Below are 17,154 nucleotides of genomic sequence, written 5' to 3' on the forward strand. Positions count from 1 at the left end.
GAGAGCATTATATTATAACTAGTTGATTAAAAAAGCAATCATCATCTTTAGCAACTTGGATTATTTCCTCTGGTTGGAAAGAATACAAGGATATACAAGATGTAAAGCTGTTCACAGGCAAATGAACATTTTGTTCTTTCAGGTTCCATTCAAAAAGCTTCTTCAAAACTGACTGACTGACTGACTGACTGACTGACTGACTGACTGACTGACTGACTGGTAGCAGGGATGGACGATGGAGACGAAGAGGAGACGAAGCGGTATAGTTGATCAGAACCTTTGGGATTAATGAGAACCTTCACAGACAGGGATCGTATTATAGAGTACACAATTATTTAAATATGATGATATGAAGGAGTATTTAGTTTGGAAATAAATGAGATGGAAGTTTAATTTCGGGCACAGAACCCTAACATACTCAAATAGGAGCAACATGTGTTGTATGTCTGCATATAATTTGAGTTAGAATTGAATTCACCATTTACAAACACTGATAATATCGTGTAAAAGAAGTGGACGTACATACAGTATAATGTTCCAACCCACTAGTCCCTGAACGGTGTGTTCTCTGTCATGGCTGCACGTGGCCAGTGGGGGCGGTAGTGGTTCCTTTCCTTCTCACTGCTACTTGTAAAAGAATCCCGAAAATAAAAGCATGTGTATTTTGCGCATGCGCGTAATTTATTTTGGTCGGTTTGGTCGGCTTCCTCGAGAAATGGTGAGAAAACAGCGGTAATTGCAACTGATACGACAAATGTTAGTGCTTATTCAGTCGAAATTACCAGAGACGTCTGACAGTCTAGCTGTCACTGAGCTGGGTTATTAGTATGGGTTAAACTGGTAAGAATCAGGAGGACTTAAGCTACTGTGATGTCAAACTTTAGATACTTAAGTGCTTTGAGTCATTTAACTGGCTTCATTTGAACCGGTATTGAACTATTTTTCCAGCCAATACGTAATGTGAGCACTTTACTGATCCACACATGCATAGCATATTATTTGCACACTAACTTCTAATCTCTCCAGCTGAGGCTGCTGAATGGCAGCAGGGTGTGAAGAGGTCCACGCATGCAGCGAGGAGGAGCAGGACGAGGCGGCAGATGCTGAGGAGGCCATGCTGTGGCCCATCCAGGAGGCCCTGGAGAGACAGACCCTGCAGATCGGGGCCTCAGCCTGCGGGGCCACGGCCGTGGTGGATGTGCTGAGGGCCCTGGGCGTGGATGTGACCCCCGAGAGAGCCGACCAATGTGTGCGAACGCGACTGAGGAGGAACGATTCACCGCTGCCCGACTACCTGCTGTCCCGGAGCCAAGCAGGTAAACTACATCACACAGCCGAGACGCTGATTTCACCTGAAACAGTGGATTCTGTATGGTACGGTGTGGATAAAACCAAACATTTGAAGTGGATGAGAGGAGGCTGCATTGTCATTAGATCCTTCTTTCACCAGACTAACACGCTGACATTGCACAACATTAAAACTGTTTATTTCTTGTCTTCTTCTTGAATAAAATCCTTTAGATCATCTGTAACGATAATAATAGTCGCTCCTACTTTGAAGTATTGTTAAAATGGTCAAAGACACAAATATTACTGTATGTCTTTATAGACATTTTTGTTTTGCTCACACTGATTCTGCCTGAATATAAAAACCCTCTGAAAGTTGAATTGTAATCTACATCAGCATATGCTAAGAATTACTCCCTTACCTGCATATTTTCATCTTATTGTATGACAATTATGTATGTGTGACCCTCTCATCTCAAAAGGAACTGAGATGCTTCTGTTTGATAATTATTATCATCTAATGTTCACACTAAACGTTCCAACTAAGTGTTACATGGTCTCGTTGAATTTTTAACCACCTTTTTATAAAGAGTCAAAATATTTCAGCTAATGTTAAAAAATAATCAAACCGATATTCATGGATGTTGGCTTTGATAAACCTAAAGCAACAGTTTGATATGTAGAAACCCTTTAAGGAGAGTAAACATGTCATTATCACAGATCACAGATTACAGACTTGTGTATAGTTTGTGTTGTCGCTCAGGTAACTTTACTTCTCTGTGTTGATTTTTAGTTTTGTTTGTACTTTGTACACCTTTGCTCTGTGGTTGATGCTGAGTCTTAGAGGGAAAAGTAATGAAAGTCAAAGTTTACATAAAATCTTCCCATCTTAAAACATTGATGTTTTCTAGCTTGAAACTTTCTTTGTGTAACTTTTTATTATAGCACTGAGTGAAAGTGTTGTGTCTACACATGGTGCATAAAAATTCACTAAACTCCAAGATCTTAAACTATAAACACTTTCAGGTAGCTCATAGCTGCCGCCTCTGTTCTGTGACATTTCAGCTAATGAAATATTAATACATAAAAGCCGCTTTTGTATAGGTGCATATCGTAACGCAGCTCCAGCAGCAGTAATATTTCAGGTGTCACAGATGCTAGCAAAGACAATAACTTTCTTGCCGAATGAGGCTCTGCAATGTCTTGAACCCATAAGCACAGTTTCCTGCCAGCGCGACAGCTGGCTGCACTGCCAACCAGGCAAATTCAAAAGTACCCCCTTGAATTAGACAAAGAGGTTTATGTCCCTCAGAGGAGGGACTGTAATTGACTTTTTCAGCTCCGCTACACAGTTTTGCCTTTGACATTTCTGGCGCTTAGCTCAAGCTGTCGTCACATACAGGCTTCAGGGTGGAAAACAAACACATTTTACTTTAATTGATGTCAAACATATCAAATGTGATACGACCATCAGGTCCAGCGTTTCTTTAATGTTCACACAGGTGGTGAGCAATGTCCTTTTTGTCTTTATGTCCTTTTAGGGGCGACTCACACCCAACTCATCCAAGGAGCAGAAGATGCCAGTCAAGGTCAGGTGACGGGCCGCTTCTTCCACTTCCACCCTCGCCGCCGGGCGAAGCTCGTCCCCTGGCTTTCTAAGTGGATCCGAAAAGGTGCTGTTCCCGTGGCAACCATGAACATGCAAGTTGCCGTACCAGAGGGCGAGGAGGTGCCCGATGCCTGGCACCATCAGCTCATATTTGGTGTAACGTCCAATGCTGTTTTTATGACCAACCCGTTAGATTTAGGTGGGTGAGGTGAAGGAAGTAACTTTGTTGTGCAGGAGAATGATGACATCTGTTAATGTAGTCTTTTAAAACATCTCTAGTAAGTGAAGAGGAGGTGCATCAGAGACTCTGCAGTGAATCTGTGCTGCTGATTCAGCGACAAGACGTCTTGCAGAGATTGACATCTGACTGCTGTCTGTCCAGTCTGTCTGAGAGCCACACTGACCCACGGTGGAAAGCCTTAGATGTTGAGGGTGAGGCCATCACTCGTGCTTTTGTTCCTGCTTTGGTCGTGTGGGGTGCATCATGTTGTTTACATGTTCTTCCTCTCTTCAGGTCAGGTGAGACAAATGGCCCTCGAAGAGGAGCAGGAGCAAGATCGAGCCACGTTAACGCACATCACAATCCCTGCAGCATACAGCTCAGGCATCACACTCTTCACCCTGCGACACACAGACTTAGGTCAAGAGCTCCTCAATGCTCCTCAACTCCCTCTGGCGTGACTGGACAAGCACACAAGGACTCGACTTATTTATTTTAATTCAAATAAAAAAATGTAATGAGACCTAAAGACTAAGTGTTTAGCATCAGTACATTTCACATCCGTCAGTGACCTTCACCCAACCATTTAATAAATAGCAGCAATAAAAGGACATTATGACCTTCAATTTAATTTACTTTACATAAATGTACTTCTTGAATTGTCTTTTAGCAGATTTTTCCCCATCATCACCAAATCCCTACAGAAGCTCTTACACCTCATCCTTTGCAGCACATCCCCATAATTCATTCACAGGCATCATGTTATGTTTCTACCTCATCAAGGGTTTATGGTAAATAAGCACTTTATAATGGGCTGTTTATGCAAATGATTCAGGATTACCTGCCTAGGTTACGGACTGTGCCCTTTCTACTGCATTAATTCACTATTGAAGCACTGTAACTCATCGGCCGCCCAGTGTATCCAGACTTTTAACTGAATAAAACAAAGCAGGTACCATCAATTTCTATTTGGCCACTTTACGCCATACTCCAGTTAACTTCAGGATTGACTTTCGAGAATTATTGATTTCTTTCAAAAGCAGTAAATGACAGCGCTCCACTTTATATTTCAGAGCCATTATGCGCAGATGCTTTTATCTGCAGCGTAATCTCTGATTGCTCCAAAGGCCACATTAAACCTGATGGGGTTACTGAGCCCTAACAATACGGAGGTGTCCTCGGTATCGGAATAAACAATAAAGAATCACCATCACTCTGTTGGGAAGGTCAGCTAAGTTTAACTCTTAAGTTGGTTTAAGTTTGGTTGTTGTGTTTAAAAATATCAGAACACAGGTTTAAAGACAAACCTCATTTTTATTAGTCATCTTGTCAACATGTATCCTTGAATGTTACCCTAAGGTTGAATACTTTAATTAGTTATTTTAAAAGAGCTTTTATCAACAGTATGTGTTTCTGTTGATTAATCATTCTATAATTACTATACGAAAATGATGATGATTATTATTAACATTATTATTAGTTCCTTCTGCATAATTTATGTTGGCAGTGATATTTTATTACTTCAATTACTTTTAATTATTGAAGCACAAGCACAGCTACAAGATGTTTAAATAAAACACGTTTGCCACTTGTTAAAAGATAATAAGGCAGACATGGACTATAGACTGTATTACTAATGGATGCCCGAGCATATTTTGAATATATTTTATCAATGAATAAAACTTTTATAAAATATACTTTATCTCCAGATGAGTGTGAAAATAAAGACTTCTTTATGTGTCATCTAAAGAAAGCAAAAGAGACGTCGATTTGGTTGACGTCTCTTGCTGAGGCAAAGCATACCTGCTGACTACAATTCCCATGATGCATTGGACAGTTACGCCCAGAGGAAGTAGAAAACCCTAAAAGTTTTGTAAAGTTATCTTGAGCTGCTGTAAAGGTGAGAAGCGAACCCACAGTAGAACCAAACCCGATACTTACCGTTTATGACGTCATTTACATTATTTCAGACTAGCGCGTGGACGTGCGTCGCTTTGTTACATGTGTATTGAATCCACGTGGTATGTGTAACGAGTGGGTGGCGTGATAACAGCTTGCATCCACGGTCAGTCAACAGGCTGAGGGCAGAGACGCTCCGGACTTCTGGCCGAACCGGGCTCCGGCTACTTCCTGCATCACACTTCCACTAACGCGCACAGGTGAGTCCAAACTGCGTGGACGCTTAGTTCACGTTTTCGTTGGTATAATTGTTGTTTAGAATCAGCTGGCTGCCAGATAAAGACGTGCTAATGGCACCGCAGACCACGATTAATGCAAGTCGGCGTTAATGAACTGGACCATGTCGTTTTATGCACGTGCAAATGGTTGTTGTGAGCTTATTCTGATAAGTTTTGTAAACTCAACTATTTTTTTGACCCTTAAACTAAGTCTAAGGTTTAGTCTGCGAATGTTTACAAATTCTGCCTTTCATTCATTTTAGCGTTAAAAAAAACCTCGTGCTTATAATTTGCTCTGTGACATGTGACTCACATGAGCAGCGTTTTCAATCAAAGCCTTTGATTTCACTCACTGTGCAACACTCGCCCCTTTGTACTCGACCTTATCCCAGAGCAGACGTTTAACCTGTGATGTTGAACCTCCTTACACTCATGACAGTGCAGGTCGCTGCCGCTTGGGACGTTTTGATCTCAGTTTATTAAAAGGTTGCAAAAGGTGCTGTGGTTCTGTGATCAGCGTTGAGCTACAAAATCAATGTTTCCAGAACCCGTGATCCAGTCTGCTCAGAACAACGGTGATGCCACTGCACGTGCTTCACTGTGTATCCACCTGATAACAGCTTGTGTTTGTATGTAAATGAGCTCTCAGTTGCTGGATATTGGGCCTTGCTCGGTGACCGTGCCATTTAATTGTTGATTAATTGTCCTGTGTGTTTGTTCTAGTTGATTGCGTCCTTGTTAGTGTGCTATAACAAGATAATGTAAGACCCCAGGCAGAGGGAAAGGTCAGCGCTCCTTCGCAGCTCGGCAAACGGCTTTACTTATAGGTCACTCCTGCATTCAATTAAATGGTTAATTCACACTTGCTGAAAGGTTGCGGTCCAGTACCGCATGTTGGGATTTGTTCTCTCGCTCAGGTACCATGTCGGAGCGAGTGCTGGTGGTCGGGAGCGGCGGGCGGGAGCACGCGCTGGCCTGGAAGCTGGCCCAGTCCCCGCACGTACAACAGGTCCTGGTGGCTCCGGGCAACGCTGGCACCGCCGGCTGTGGGAAGATCAGCAATTCTGGTAAATGCAAACACTAAGGCTCATTAGTTCGGTCTGGTAGAACTCCAACCTGGGGAGGAATAACAGCCGACGCATGAGCTGCACACAGAACTCGCTTAGCTTGGCGTTTAGCTGTTAAAACGGGGACCAGCCCAGGTGTAGTTTACATGGACAGTTGCTGTGTGTCTGATGGTTTTATTTTTCCTTCCTTGGTGTATAGTTTATAGTTTGTTTTTCTCATGATGATTTTCAGGCGTTAATGTCTTCCATTAACCATAACTGTTGTTTTCATTCACATGTTTTGTTTGTTTCTGTGCAGAGGTGTCGGTCAGCAATCACACCATCTTGGCCCAGTTCTGTAAGGATCACCATGTGGGCCTGGTTGTTGTTGGGCCCGAGGTGCCGCTGGCAGCGGGTGAGTGAACGCTGGCACCGTTTCTGCCATTATTGAATGTTCTATTCAACCGTCCCTTTGTATTTTAACTCCTCCTTCAGGCATTGTGGACGACCTGACGGACGCCGGAGTGCCGTGTTTCGGACCCTCTGCCAAAGCGGCTCAGTTGGAGGCGAGCAAAAGGTTTTCCAAGGAGTTCATGGAGCGCCACGGCATCCCTACGGCTCGATACGGTGCCTTCACGGACCCCCAGGAGGCCTGCGCCTACATCCGCACGTCAGTACCGCAGACAGACGCACAAGTTCACAAGCCCCAAGTCTAGTGAGAGCAAATACTAAGTGCATACTGTTTATGGTAATACTATAATATTGTACTTATCAGTTTTAATTTCCAGCAACTTTCTAAATTTTATGAGCGATTAAACACATAAATTTCTTATCCTGATAACAAATGGAATTTGACTTTTCACATGGTTTCAGGAGTTAATGATCTGAGATGTTGTTTTTCCACACGAGAGCCTCCTCTACACACACTGATCAAACCCAAATGGATTTTTCTGCAGACAAGCATAAAAATCTGTTGGACTGTGTGAAAGCCATTTATGTGGTCATAGAGACCATGATGGGCAGAGGAACAGCTGCCACGTGGATCCCAAACCACAGTGTGCTCTGCAAATGTTAAATGACCCACAAAATCATTACCTGCTTTTCATCCAGTTGCGTTTGTGCGGAAAAGTTAATTAATTTGTGTGTGTGGGGCCTGCAGGGCCGACTTTCCTGCACTGGTGGTGAAGGCCAGTGGTCTGGCAGCGGGGAAGGGAGTGATCGTGGCGAGGGACCAGGACGAGGCTTGTCAGGCTGTGATGGACATCATGAAGGTACGAGGCTCCTGTCCGTCCGTCCTGCGGTTCCCGCGTCTGCAGAGTTTTCAGGAGGTGTCTTTTCACAGGACAAAGCGTTCGGGGCTGCGGGGGAGACTGTGGTGGTGGAGGAGCTTCTCGAAGGAGAGGAGGTTTCTGTAAGTACAAATCAAGCTCACGAGCCTGATCTTAACGAGCGGCTAATGACCTGGGCCTTTGCTCCTACAGTGTCTGTGCTTCAGCGACGGCTCCTCCGTGGCGCCGATGCCTCCAGCACAAGATCACAAGCGACTGCAGGACGGTGATCTGGGACCCAACACTGGCGGCATGGGGGCCTACTGCCCCACCCCCCAGGTGCCGGGTTAACACTGAACCCTTAGTATTCCTTCCTCCTCTCGGCCTGACTGCACAGTTGCTACAGATCGCGTTTGCTGCTGCTTTTGATGTGCTCGTTACCCAGCCTTCCCTTGACTCCGTGCAGGTGAGTCAGGAGCTGCTGCAGCAGATCAGAGAGATGGTGCTTCAGAAAACTGTGGACGGGATGAGGGAGGAGGGAGCTCCTTATCTGGGCAAGCACCCTTTTCTTTGTGGCTGTGTCATGTCCTGCATCTTTTCAGTATGTGCGCTGGTGAGTTTATGGTTTCCCGCGTTGCTCTCTCAGGCGTGCTGTACGCAGGCCTGATGCTGACAAAACAGGGGCCCAAGGTGCTCGAGTTCAACTGTCGCTTCGGAGATCCTGAGTGTCAGGTGTGTTTTACTGAATGATTATCAGGTGATTGGATGTTAATTTAGCATTAACTGTTGCTCCTCGTCAGGTGCTACTTCCGCTCCTGAAGAGCGACCTGTACGATGTGATATTGAACACCATGAAGGGCAGACTGGCCTCCGACCCCCCCGTGTGGCACCAGGACAGCTCTGCAGTCACTGTGGTCATGGCCAGCGCTGGTTACCCTGGTTCCTACGAGAAAGGAGTGAACATCACAGGTACCACGATGCCACACGGGCAGTAAAATCGTGTCATCTGTGCAACACTGTACTGAACCCAGCCTTATTCCTGGTGACAGGTTTGGCCCAGGTTGAGGACATGGGCGTGCAGGTTTTCCACGCTGGCACAGCTCTAAAGGAAGGAGGCGTCGTCTCCAGCGGCGGCCGGGTCCTCACCGTCACCGCCGTCAGGTCGTCCCTGGAGGCCGCTCTGCAGGCAGCCAATGGCGGCGTGGCAGCCGTCGGCTTCGCCGGCGCCGTGTACCGGCGCGATATCGGCCACCGGGCCATCGCCCACCTCAGCAGACACAGGTGTGTGTGTGAGTGTGCTGCAGACTGAACCAGCCCCTTTTTGTCTGTATGGACTCATTGCATTTCTGCATTTGATCTTGCTTTTGTTAACCAAAATAAATAAAATGTCACCACTGTTCCTGTGTCAAAGCTTTTTCTTTTTAAATTAAATAATGTAGGTGAATTTCATCTTTAACTTTATCTCTGGTTTTCAACCAGATGTTCTGATGACTTTGTAACGTTTAAGTCAAAGGCATTTGCTGCTGTGTCCAGTCGGGCTCTTACACACAGTCTCATGTCTGTTTGACAGCGGTCTGACCTATAAGGACAGCGGTGTGGACGTAGCTGCTGGTAATAAGCTGGTGGAGATGATCAAGCCTCTGGCCAAGGCAACCTCTCGTGCTGGTAACTTGATAGATATGCAAAACATCCCTTTGCTTCCTTTCAATAATTTTAGTATCTTTAGTAATTGTACTCTAAGATAAATAGGGTCCCTGATACAAATATGGATGAAGTAGTAACCAAGTCTTTTTATGGTTTGTCTTTCAGGGTGCACTGCAGAACTCGGAGGCTTTGCTGGGCTGTTTGACCTGAAGGCTGCAGGCTTTGTTGACCCCATACTCGTATCTGGGACAGACGGAGTTGGGACCAAGCTCAAGGTGGGAACTGGGTTCTCGATTCTACCACTGAGTAAACTCATCTTTATGAGCATACGGCTTCTTTTATTCATACAACCTTATCTGTCATGTGTCGTCGAACACGTGGCAGCTGATGTTGAAGCTAAGTCAGAGAACAAACTAGACCGTGACTAAAGGGTTAAAAGCTCGACTCGGTCTTAAATTTTCTATATAGAGTAAGAAATAACCATAAAATGCTGTAGATCTAAATTTGGCTGAGGAATAATAGAGCAGCGGGGGAGACGTGCTAATCCTGAAGCTCGGCTTCCTAAAAATCACAGAAACTCATTTTATTAAAGTGTGAAAGATTCAGAATTATTTAATGGACCGTCTTAAGCTGATTCAATTTAAAAATGCTTAGTCCAGAGATCATTAATTAACCAGCATATCTGATAATGAGTCTGAATGTTGGTACAGAACTGTGGTCTCGGGCAGCATTCATGATGTGACTGTGTGTGGCGTGATCAGATTGCGCAGGCGTGCGGGCAGCACACTGGACTGGGCCAGGACCTGGTGGCCATGTGCGTCAATGATGTACTGGCCCACGGTGCCGAGCCACTGTTCTTCCTCGACTACTTCTCCTGCGGCAGCCTGGACGTGGACGTGGCTGCCTCGGTGGTTGGGGGCATCGCTAAGGCCTGCGAGGTGGCTGGTTGCGCTCTGCTAGGTGAGCGAGGCCATGTCAACAGTGCTGCAGATGTTATACGTCACGTTCATGGTTTAAGTGTTTGGCTGATGTCCAGGTGGTGAGACGGCGGAGATGCCGGGGGTCTATGCTCCAGGCGAGTATGACCTCGCTGGGTTCTGCGTTGGGGCAGCGGAGCGGGGAAACCTGCTGCCCCGGCTGGGGGACATCACTGAGGGGGACCTGCTGATCGGAGTGGCCTCCTCTGGAGTCCACAGCAACGGTTTCAGTCTGGTCCGCAAAGTCATGGAGAAGGCCGGTGTCCGACACAGCTGTGCTGCTCCCTTTGTCCAGCCGGAGCAGACGTTTGGTGGGTCGCTTACATTGGAGGATATGTCAGAGTAGCAGCTTTTATTACGGTTACATTATATACAGATGTTTTTTATTCCATACAGAGTCTATCATGGCTTTGACAGGTACGGGTCAGCTTCCACACAGGCCTCAGCTGTACTTTTAGTGCTAATTGGCAAATGTAAGGCTGCTTATACGATAAATGAAGATGTTATGTATGTTATACCAGTTTCTTGGTATTGTCATGGTGAGAATATAAATTACACCGTTATTAGGATTAAGCTCGGAGGCCTGGTGCTCAGGTCAGAGGGATCATCTAGCTTTGCAAATGTAATAATTTATGTAGAGGTTTATGTAACCGTAGACCCCCCTTGGTTCTGGGTAAATGTCATGATAAATAATGCTCAGCATTTTAGCTGCGGTACTGAGCATGGACCCCCCAATGCTGGAGAAGATCAGATTCATATTATTTCCCTCCTATATAATGTATTAGCTCATATATGCTGTGCATTGTTAATTGTTAGAAATACTGGCCTTGCTTTGAGGCTTGGCATATTAAGAAAAAATTGATTCGCTTCCCTGCTGCTGCATTTTAGACCAAACAGTTATCAAAATTTACTAGCAAATTAATAAGTAATTGCTGGCAATAAAATACCCTCTGTGGTATTTCTCTTCAGGGGAGGTTTTATTGACCCCAACAAAGATCTACAGTCGTCTGCTCCTGCCGGTCCTGCGCAGCGGCGCCGTTAAAGCCTACGCTCACATCACAGGGGGTGGGCTGCTGGAGAACATCCCCCGGGTGGTGCCTCAGCAGCTGGCAGTGGATTTAGGTGAGATGAAAGCACTCAGACACTTAATAGGCATCAGTGCATTTAAAATGTTGACCTCCATGAAGTGGAGGGAGGTTTACCTTCACATGAGTCTGATTTTTGGAGAGAAACAAGTACTAAGAGAGATACATGACTAATGACTTTTCTAGCAGCCTGACCTTCAGATTGTTTCTGTGTATTCAGCACAACGCTGTCTTCCTGTTTGTGTTGTAGTAGCCCCCAGGATCATGTTCAGCCTTTTAAAATGTAGAGGTCACGGCTCTCATGAATACACTGTTTCTGCATGGCTCAGATGCCTCTCGCTGGAGCATCCCTCCTGTGTTTTCCTGGCTCTACAAGGAGGGCGGGCTGAGCGAGGAGGAGATGGCCCGGACCTTCAACTGCGGTCTGGGTGCAGTGTTGGTGGTTGCCCCTCTAGATGCTCAAAGGGTCCTGCGCCAGCTTCAAGCCAGTGAGGAGGCCTGGATTGTGGGGTCAGTGGCACACAAGCAGCCAGGTGAGACACTACAACTTATAGCTTTAATAAAGTGTTTTGTTTTTTATACTGGTGGCAAGGTGCAAAAAAAAAACCTGAATTTAAATGAATTTTCTTTTGTTCGCGTGCAGGGGCAGAACCTGTAGTCGTCCGTAACCTGAAACACAGCCTGCTCAATAAAGGACCAGTATCGACTGCAGAGTCAGAGATGGAAGGAAATGGTTGTTGCCATGGCAATGGCGTCACACCGCACAAGAGGACCAAAGTTGCTGTTCTCATCTCTGGCACAGGTGTGTTATTAGTGCTGAATTTAGAACTGCAAGTACAGTGTCTCACTAGGCTGACGACCCAGCGGGGCAGTTATGATCTCGTCTGTCTGCATCCTTACACTGCTTGAACGTCTTAGTGAGCTTTGGATGTCATTCCCTGAACTGTGACCTTTGGATAAAACTAGGTGTATACAGGTTTGATCGGATAATGTATTGTTTATAAGTATATTGAATACATTGTTGCAGGCACCAACCTGCAGGCGCTAATAGATCAGACCAAACGTCCGTCCAGCTCAGCAGAGATCGTGGTCGTCATCTCCAACAGACCTGGAGTCCAGGGCCTAAAGAGAGCGTCCCTGGCTGGCATCCAGACACGGGTAATCATACAGACTCAACTGTTCATTACACAAGTGGTAAATCATGACTTAAAATTGTAACATTTATTTCTGTTGGAAAAGAATTTGGTTAAGACATATGTTTTTCCTCCCCCCAGACCATCATTGTGGACCTTCATGAGTTTGGCCATTAGTCTAGTATTTTGTATTGTGGAAAACTGAGTGTACAAAATGTCACAGGAGCTGAGAGTCACCCCAGTGCTGCTAAATGTCATAAACAAGCAGACACTGTCAGTGGTATGTTGTGTAATGATGCAACATTGGCAGCTCTGTACTGGGAGGAAAAACAAACTGAAAATCTTTACAGGTTTAATGGTCTAACTAGTAAAGTTACAATGAGCCATGAATAACAATTTCTTGAATTTCTTTATTTCAAAGCACAGCTTGATCTGTACATGCATTTCTGATAAGACATAATCAGCGTGTTGAAATGCTTTAGTGAACCTCTGGACTTAAAGCTCGTTTAAATTCACTTCTGCCTGACTCTAAATAGGTGGTGGACCACAAACTTTACGGGAGCCGAGCAGAGTTTGACAGCACCATTGATCGTGTGCTGGAGGAGTTTGGGGTGGAGCTGGTTTGTCTGGCTGGATTCATGAGGATCCTCACAGGAACCTTTGTCAAGAAATGGACCGGTGAGGAAATGAATTGGCTACACCTCACACTGCCACAGGAGGGACTCTAATGGTCAACTTGTGATTGTCTTTGCAGGAAAACTACTGAACATCCATCCGTCGCTGCTGCCCTCATTTAAAGGCGTGAATGCCCAGAAGCAGGCCCTGCAGGCTGGGGTGCGGGTTTCTGGCTGCACGGTCCACTTTGTAGCAGTAAGTAGAACAGCCTAGTCCACACATCCAGAAGTATTTAAAGCAAGACTGGCTTTAAGACGTGTTTGCGTTAAGATATTGCTATTCTAATTTTGTGTAGTATGTTGTCATTGCAGTACAATTTGTACTGCAATGCAACCATTTATATTAACACTAAAGGGCCATTGTTTTGTTCATTGTGTAGGAGGAGGTTGATGCAGGAGCCATTGTGGTACAGGAGGCGGTGCCTGTCCTGGGCAGCGACACTGAGGAGAGTCTGTCGGACAGAATCAGAGAGGCGGAGCATCGCGCCTTCCCTGCTGCTCTGGAGCTCGTAGCCAGCGGCACAGTCAGGCTTGGAGACGACGGAAGCATCACATGGAAATCCCAGAGTTAAAGAGTGTAATGTTTTTTCCTGCTGAAAAGGTGCTGCTGTTCACAGGATACACGAGGCCAATGCTATGGTTACTTCATGTATTTGATATTCCAAATTGGTAGCATTCCCTGTGTTAGAATAGCATTACTCTAAACTAGTTACATTCCAGTTGTGCCTAAAACTGAAAGCATGATGATCCTGTCTGTCTGTTTCATTAATAAAGCTGCTTGGTGATTTGCAGATTTGTAGTTAATTGTATCAGTTTAGTTGTAGTTGTCTGTAAGAAACAGCTTTAGCAATAACACTTGAATAAAATAAGATGTATTTTAGTTTTTTGCTTTTTAATTTTTTTATTCCATTTCTTTACAAATACAATTCCTGACACATTTGCTCTCATTTCAACATGTCTCTAAAGGATATTTGCGTTCACTCGTGTGACACCGGTGGAAGCGCAGGACGGACAGTCTTTCATTGCCAGCTCTTGTAGACAAGCAGGATTCTCCCCTCAAATCATATTTGCTCAGTAAATGGATGATGTCCTCTGGTGGGGAGAAAACTTGTTATCCAAGTTAAGACTTTTTGAACAAAAGTGTTCCAAGGCCAAAGAAACCCACCAGGTTTATTCTCAGCAATGGTAACAAGGTAAAACAGTCCTTTACTGGACAGTAACCGTGATACAGTGGGCAGGAATCTGTCAGTCACCTCTCGACCTTCCTTCCCACCAGCCCACGCAGCCTCGATGCCTGTACTGCCGACCTGGGGGGCAAGAAATAATGAGAAACAGAAATAAACACAGCTGATCCGCGTCTGTAAAATCAAGCTGAGCCTCGTTGAGCTACCTCTTCTGAAGGCGTCACCACATAGGGCGGGTTAAACAGGAGCACATCCACTTTTCCACTCAGCTGGGGGAGAAGACCCTGCACCTGGGGGGGGGGGGGGGGGTGCTGATTGCAGTTAAAGATTCACTATTTTCTAATATTTATGGCCTCCTTCAGTGTTTTTGTGTAGTGACTACACAAATGCTAAACACCGCCTCAGACTACACTGTATGTGTGTTAACATACTACACCAATAGATTAAAGGACAGCAGGACTGTTAATTTCATGTTGCTTGTACAATTTAAACAAACATGTTGGAGATCTACTGAAATCTTGTACAAAACTCATTTAAATCACAATGTGAAGAGCGATCTGGTACCAGGTCTGTGATGACTGGCTGCAGTAGGACCTTGTTGCTGGAGGCCGTCTGTGCTGTGCACTGGGCTGCTGCAGGATTCACGTCTGTGCAACTGGAACACAAACAGAAAAGGAAATTAAGGATCCGTAGCTTTACGTCACTCACCCAGAAGATGTGAAGCTGGACACGGAGCTGTCACTCACAGATACAGCGCTGAAGGTCCAACCACTGACGCCAGAAACGCCGAGACCACACCAGAGCCGCTGCCGACCTCTAGACACACGCACGGGCTACACGCGACGAAGACAGAGCAAACCGTAAAACTCTGACGTCACGAACCGCTACAAACAGGAAACGTGTTCGCATAGAGCCCCACCGTAAACGCTGCAGTTCCTCCGCATCTTTCTCCAAAGCGTCAATCAGAAGGAACGAATCCTCCGCCGGCTCGTACACGTCTCTGAAGTCTCCTCGCCCCGCGAAGTAAACGGGTGTGGGGTAGTTTGTGCACATGTCTCCTGTCCAGCTGGAGACTATCGGTCATTAACTGCCTAATGTTAACCTAATGTCGATTCATACCTGGGTCGACTTTAGTTAAGTAGGAGAAACTACACACGAAACACCAAAACCCACTATTTGCGGTGTAACTACACAAATGTATAGAGAGCTACTGTCGCTAACGTTCACGTGCCATCAATGTTTACAGCTTACGTCACAGTCACGCTTTCTTCTTCCTGGTTTAAGGCTTTTATAGGACGACACGACGCACTACCGCCACCCAGCGGAAGGACAGTGAACTGAACATCTGTACATCACAAGCGCTTCCTCCTGCGTTCATTTTGACTGCTGAGAATGCGATGAGAATGACAATGCAATATCTATCACAAACACGCACAGAAGCGCATTTATTGTAACCAGAATACCTGCAGCAAGAGTGCACAAATATATGTCAACACACTACATAAAAACGTGTTTCTGTTGCTGATATTGATACCGACACTGGCCTTAAAGTGGATTTTTTGAGTCTGAGCATTTGGACAGTTCACAGCAAAATGAACTGCTGTGTAGTGGTTGTAATACTCACTGGGTTCCTATAGGCGGCGCCCATAGATGTGTTTTCTCTGCGTCAGCTGAATTTGTCTATATGAGATCAGATTCTAAACATGTCATGACTATATTGCAAGCCATGACAATAACATAAAGAAGATCTGTAGATGCTGGAAGGCCAGTATCTACAGATAATATGAATTTCCTAAAAAACATCTAAGCCTCAAAACCAAATGATGGAGGACACAACAGACCTCTGGTACTGTAGCTGTGCTTTAGACAACAGATCAGCAGTCCTGTCACATGGGTTCAAGCCTCATCAGGAGGTGTTTCCAACTTGCACTGGTCCTACTTCACCTGCAGTCTCCTTAAGACCCATAGATAGGGAGAAAATAACCACACGGTTAATATAGTGCAAAGGGTTAAATGGTTTTCAGTTATGCAATATTCACCTTTTATCTTAGCATTTTTATTTACATATAGGAGGAGCAGCCTAAAACTGCTGCCTGCCTGATGCGTGACTTCATTATAGTTTGGGCTGGGTATCACTAGGCAGCATGAATGAACACTATTCTAGTGAAAATATTTTATGACATAATATGCTGAACCCTCACCTTTATGCTCTGTTCTGCCCCTGGTTTAGAAAAGCTATCAGTTTAACTTCACACTCAGAATACTGCATTCTTACTCCAGAGAGGTGATGATGATGTGGGAATGGCTGAATGGCTGAATGAATGAATGAATGAATGAATGAATGAATGAATGAATGAATGAATGAATGAATGAATGAATGAACGAATGAACGAATGAATGAATGAATGGTTATTTTCCAGTGTCTTGGCCTCACCTCTGAGCAGACCATAGCCTCAGACAGAGCTGTGTTGTACCTGCACCGTCTGCACTGCAGATGATGAATTGTATGGCAGGAACATAATCTTAGAATCTTTACAAATTTTGCACAGATTCACCTTTATGATATTATACAGTTATTTCACTTAGTTTGTCTTAACTAAACTGTCAAAAGCACAGAGGAATCATTAAAAGTTTAAATATATTAAAAAAAAAGGAATATCGTTGAATAATATATGCTGGATGATAAATAACATGCTAGATGACAGTATATGCCCATTAATTTCCATGTTTCCAGCAGCATTTACAAAAGGTTTGTTCCTCGTCCTCTTGTTCTCAATGTAAATGAAGGTAAAGGTGAGGGTTACTGCAATAGTCGGTTGTTTTAATAGGGTTCCCAGCTAACAATGGCAG

The 17,154-nt window shown here is 44.9% G+C and overlaps 3 protein-coding genes across 6 annotated transcripts; 2 read left to right on the forward strand and 1 right to left on the reverse strand.

Annotated features, from left to right (window-relative positions):
* The first annotated feature begins 635 nt into the window (after nucleotides 1–635).
* Nucleotides 636–3,742, forward strand: LOC114851186 (uncharacterized). Of its 3 annotated transcripts, none has more exons than XM_029142841.3 (5): nucleotides 636–718; nucleotides 1,027–1,316; nucleotides 2,829–3,095; nucleotides 3,176–3,328; nucleotides 3,411–3,742. In XM_029142841.3, the coding sequence occupies exons 2-5, from the start codon at nucleotides 1,040–1,042 to the stop codon at nucleotides 3,575–3,577; spliced, it is 864 nt and encodes a 287-aa protein (XP_028998674.1). In that variant the 5' UTR covers nucleotides 636–718; nucleotides 1,027–1,039; the 3' UTR covers nucleotides 3,578–3,742. The 3 variants fall into 3 exon arrangements, with proteins under 3 accessions (XP_028998674.1, XP_028998677.1, XP_028998676.1); XM_029142844.3 differs by having other exon boundaries at nucleotides 711–732; XM_029142843.3 differs by lacking the exon at nucleotides 636–718 and adding an exon at nucleotides 721–840.
* A 1,290-nt stretch (nucleotides 3,743–5,032) lies between these two features.
* gart (phosphoribosylglycinamide formyltransferase) lies at nucleotides 5,033–13,911 on the forward strand. Its single transcript, XM_029139381.3, has 22 exons — nucleotides 5,033–5,275; nucleotides 6,211–6,360; nucleotides 6,659–6,754; nucleotides 6,835–7,009; nucleotides 7,499–7,610; nucleotides 7,682–7,750; nucleotides 7,821–7,946; nucleotides 8,074–8,161; nucleotides 8,254–8,339; nucleotides 8,408–8,576; nucleotides 8,657–8,888; nucleotides 9,178–9,272; nucleotides 9,417–9,526; nucleotides 10,013–10,211; nucleotides 10,288–10,539; nucleotides 11,198–11,350; nucleotides 11,643–11,846; nucleotides 11,957–12,115; nucleotides 12,341–12,471; nucleotides 12,983–13,124; nucleotides 13,201–13,316; nucleotides 13,501–13,911. The coding sequence occupies exons 2-22, from the start codon at nucleotides 6,216–6,218 to the stop codon at nucleotides 13,690–13,692; spliced, it is 3,051 nt and encodes a 1,016-aa protein (XP_028995214.1). The 5' UTR covers nucleotides 5,033–5,275; nucleotides 6,211–6,215; the 3' UTR covers nucleotides 13,693–13,911.
* On the reverse strand, nucleotides 12,837–15,574 carry n6amt1 (N-6 adenine-specific DNA methyltransferase 1). 2 transcript variants are annotated; one of them, XM_029139402.3, is made up of 7 exons: nucleotides 15,224–15,574; nucleotides 15,051–15,137; nucleotides 14,869–14,959; nucleotides 14,511–14,594; nucleotides 14,286–14,427; nucleotides 14,092–14,212; nucleotides 12,837–13,673 (listed from the first exon to the last, which is right to left on the reverse strand). In XM_029139402.3, exons 1-7 carry the CDS (start codon nucleotides 15,355–15,357, stop codon nucleotides 13,670–13,672), a joined length of 663 nt encoding a protein of 220 aa, XP_028995235.1. In that variant the 5' UTR covers nucleotides 15,358–15,574; the 3' UTR covers nucleotides 12,837–13,669. The 2 variants fall into 2 exon arrangements, with proteins under 2 accessions (XP_028995235.1, XP_028995227.1); XM_029139394.3 differs by having other exon boundaries at nucleotides 12,837–14,212.
* Between the last annotated feature and the right edge of the window lie 1,580 nt (nucleotides 15,575–17,154).

This window comes from Betta splendens, chromosome 2 (assembly GCF_900634795.4).
Source record: "Betta splendens chromosome 2, fBetSpl5.4, whole genome shotgun sequence".
Classification (NCBI taxonomy): domain Eukaryota; kingdom Metazoa; phylum Chordata; class Actinopteri; order Anabantiformes; family Osphronemidae; genus Betta; species Betta splendens.

Excerpts from the sequence above, each read along its gene's own strand:
- gart (XM_029139381.3), top strand. The coding sequence starts at position 6,216 with ATGTCGGAGCGAGTGCTGGTGGTCGGGAGCGGCGGGCGGGAGCACGCG. Across the intron at positions 8,577-8,656 it reads GAAAGGAGTGAACATCACAG|GTTTGGCCCAGGTTGAGGAC; the intron begins GTACCACGATGC and ends TCCTGGTGACAG. Across the intron at positions 10,212-10,287 it reads GGCTGGTTGCGCTCTGCTAG|GTGGTGAGACGGCGGAGATG; the intron begins GTGAGCGAGGCC and ends GCTGATGTCCAG.
- LOC114851186 (XM_029142841.3), top strand. The coding sequence starts at position 1,040 with ATGGCAGCAGGGTGTGAAGAGGTCCACGCATGCAGCGAGGAGGAGCAG. Across the intron at positions 1,317-2,828 it reads GCTGTCCCGGAGCCAAGCAG|GGGCGACTCACACCCAACTC; the intron begins GTAAACTACATC and ends ATGTCCTTTTAG. Across the intron at positions 3,329-3,410 it reads GAAAGCCTTAGATGTTGAGG|GTCAGGTGAGACAAATGGCC; the intron begins GTGAGGCCATCA and ends TCCTCTCTTCAG.
- n6amt1 (XM_029139394.3), bottom strand. The coding sequence starts at position 15,357 with ATGTGCACAAACTACCCCACACCCGTTTACTTCGCGGGGCGAGGAGAC. Across the intron at positions 14,960-15,050 it reads GGACCTTCAGCGCTGTATCT|TTGCACAGACGTGAATCCTG; the intron begins GTGAGTGACAGC and ends TTTGTGTTCCAG. Across the intron at positions 14,428-14,510 it reads TGGTGACGCCTTCAGAAGAG|GTCGGCAGTACAGGCATCGA; the intron begins GTAGCTCAACGA and ends CTTGCCCCCCAG.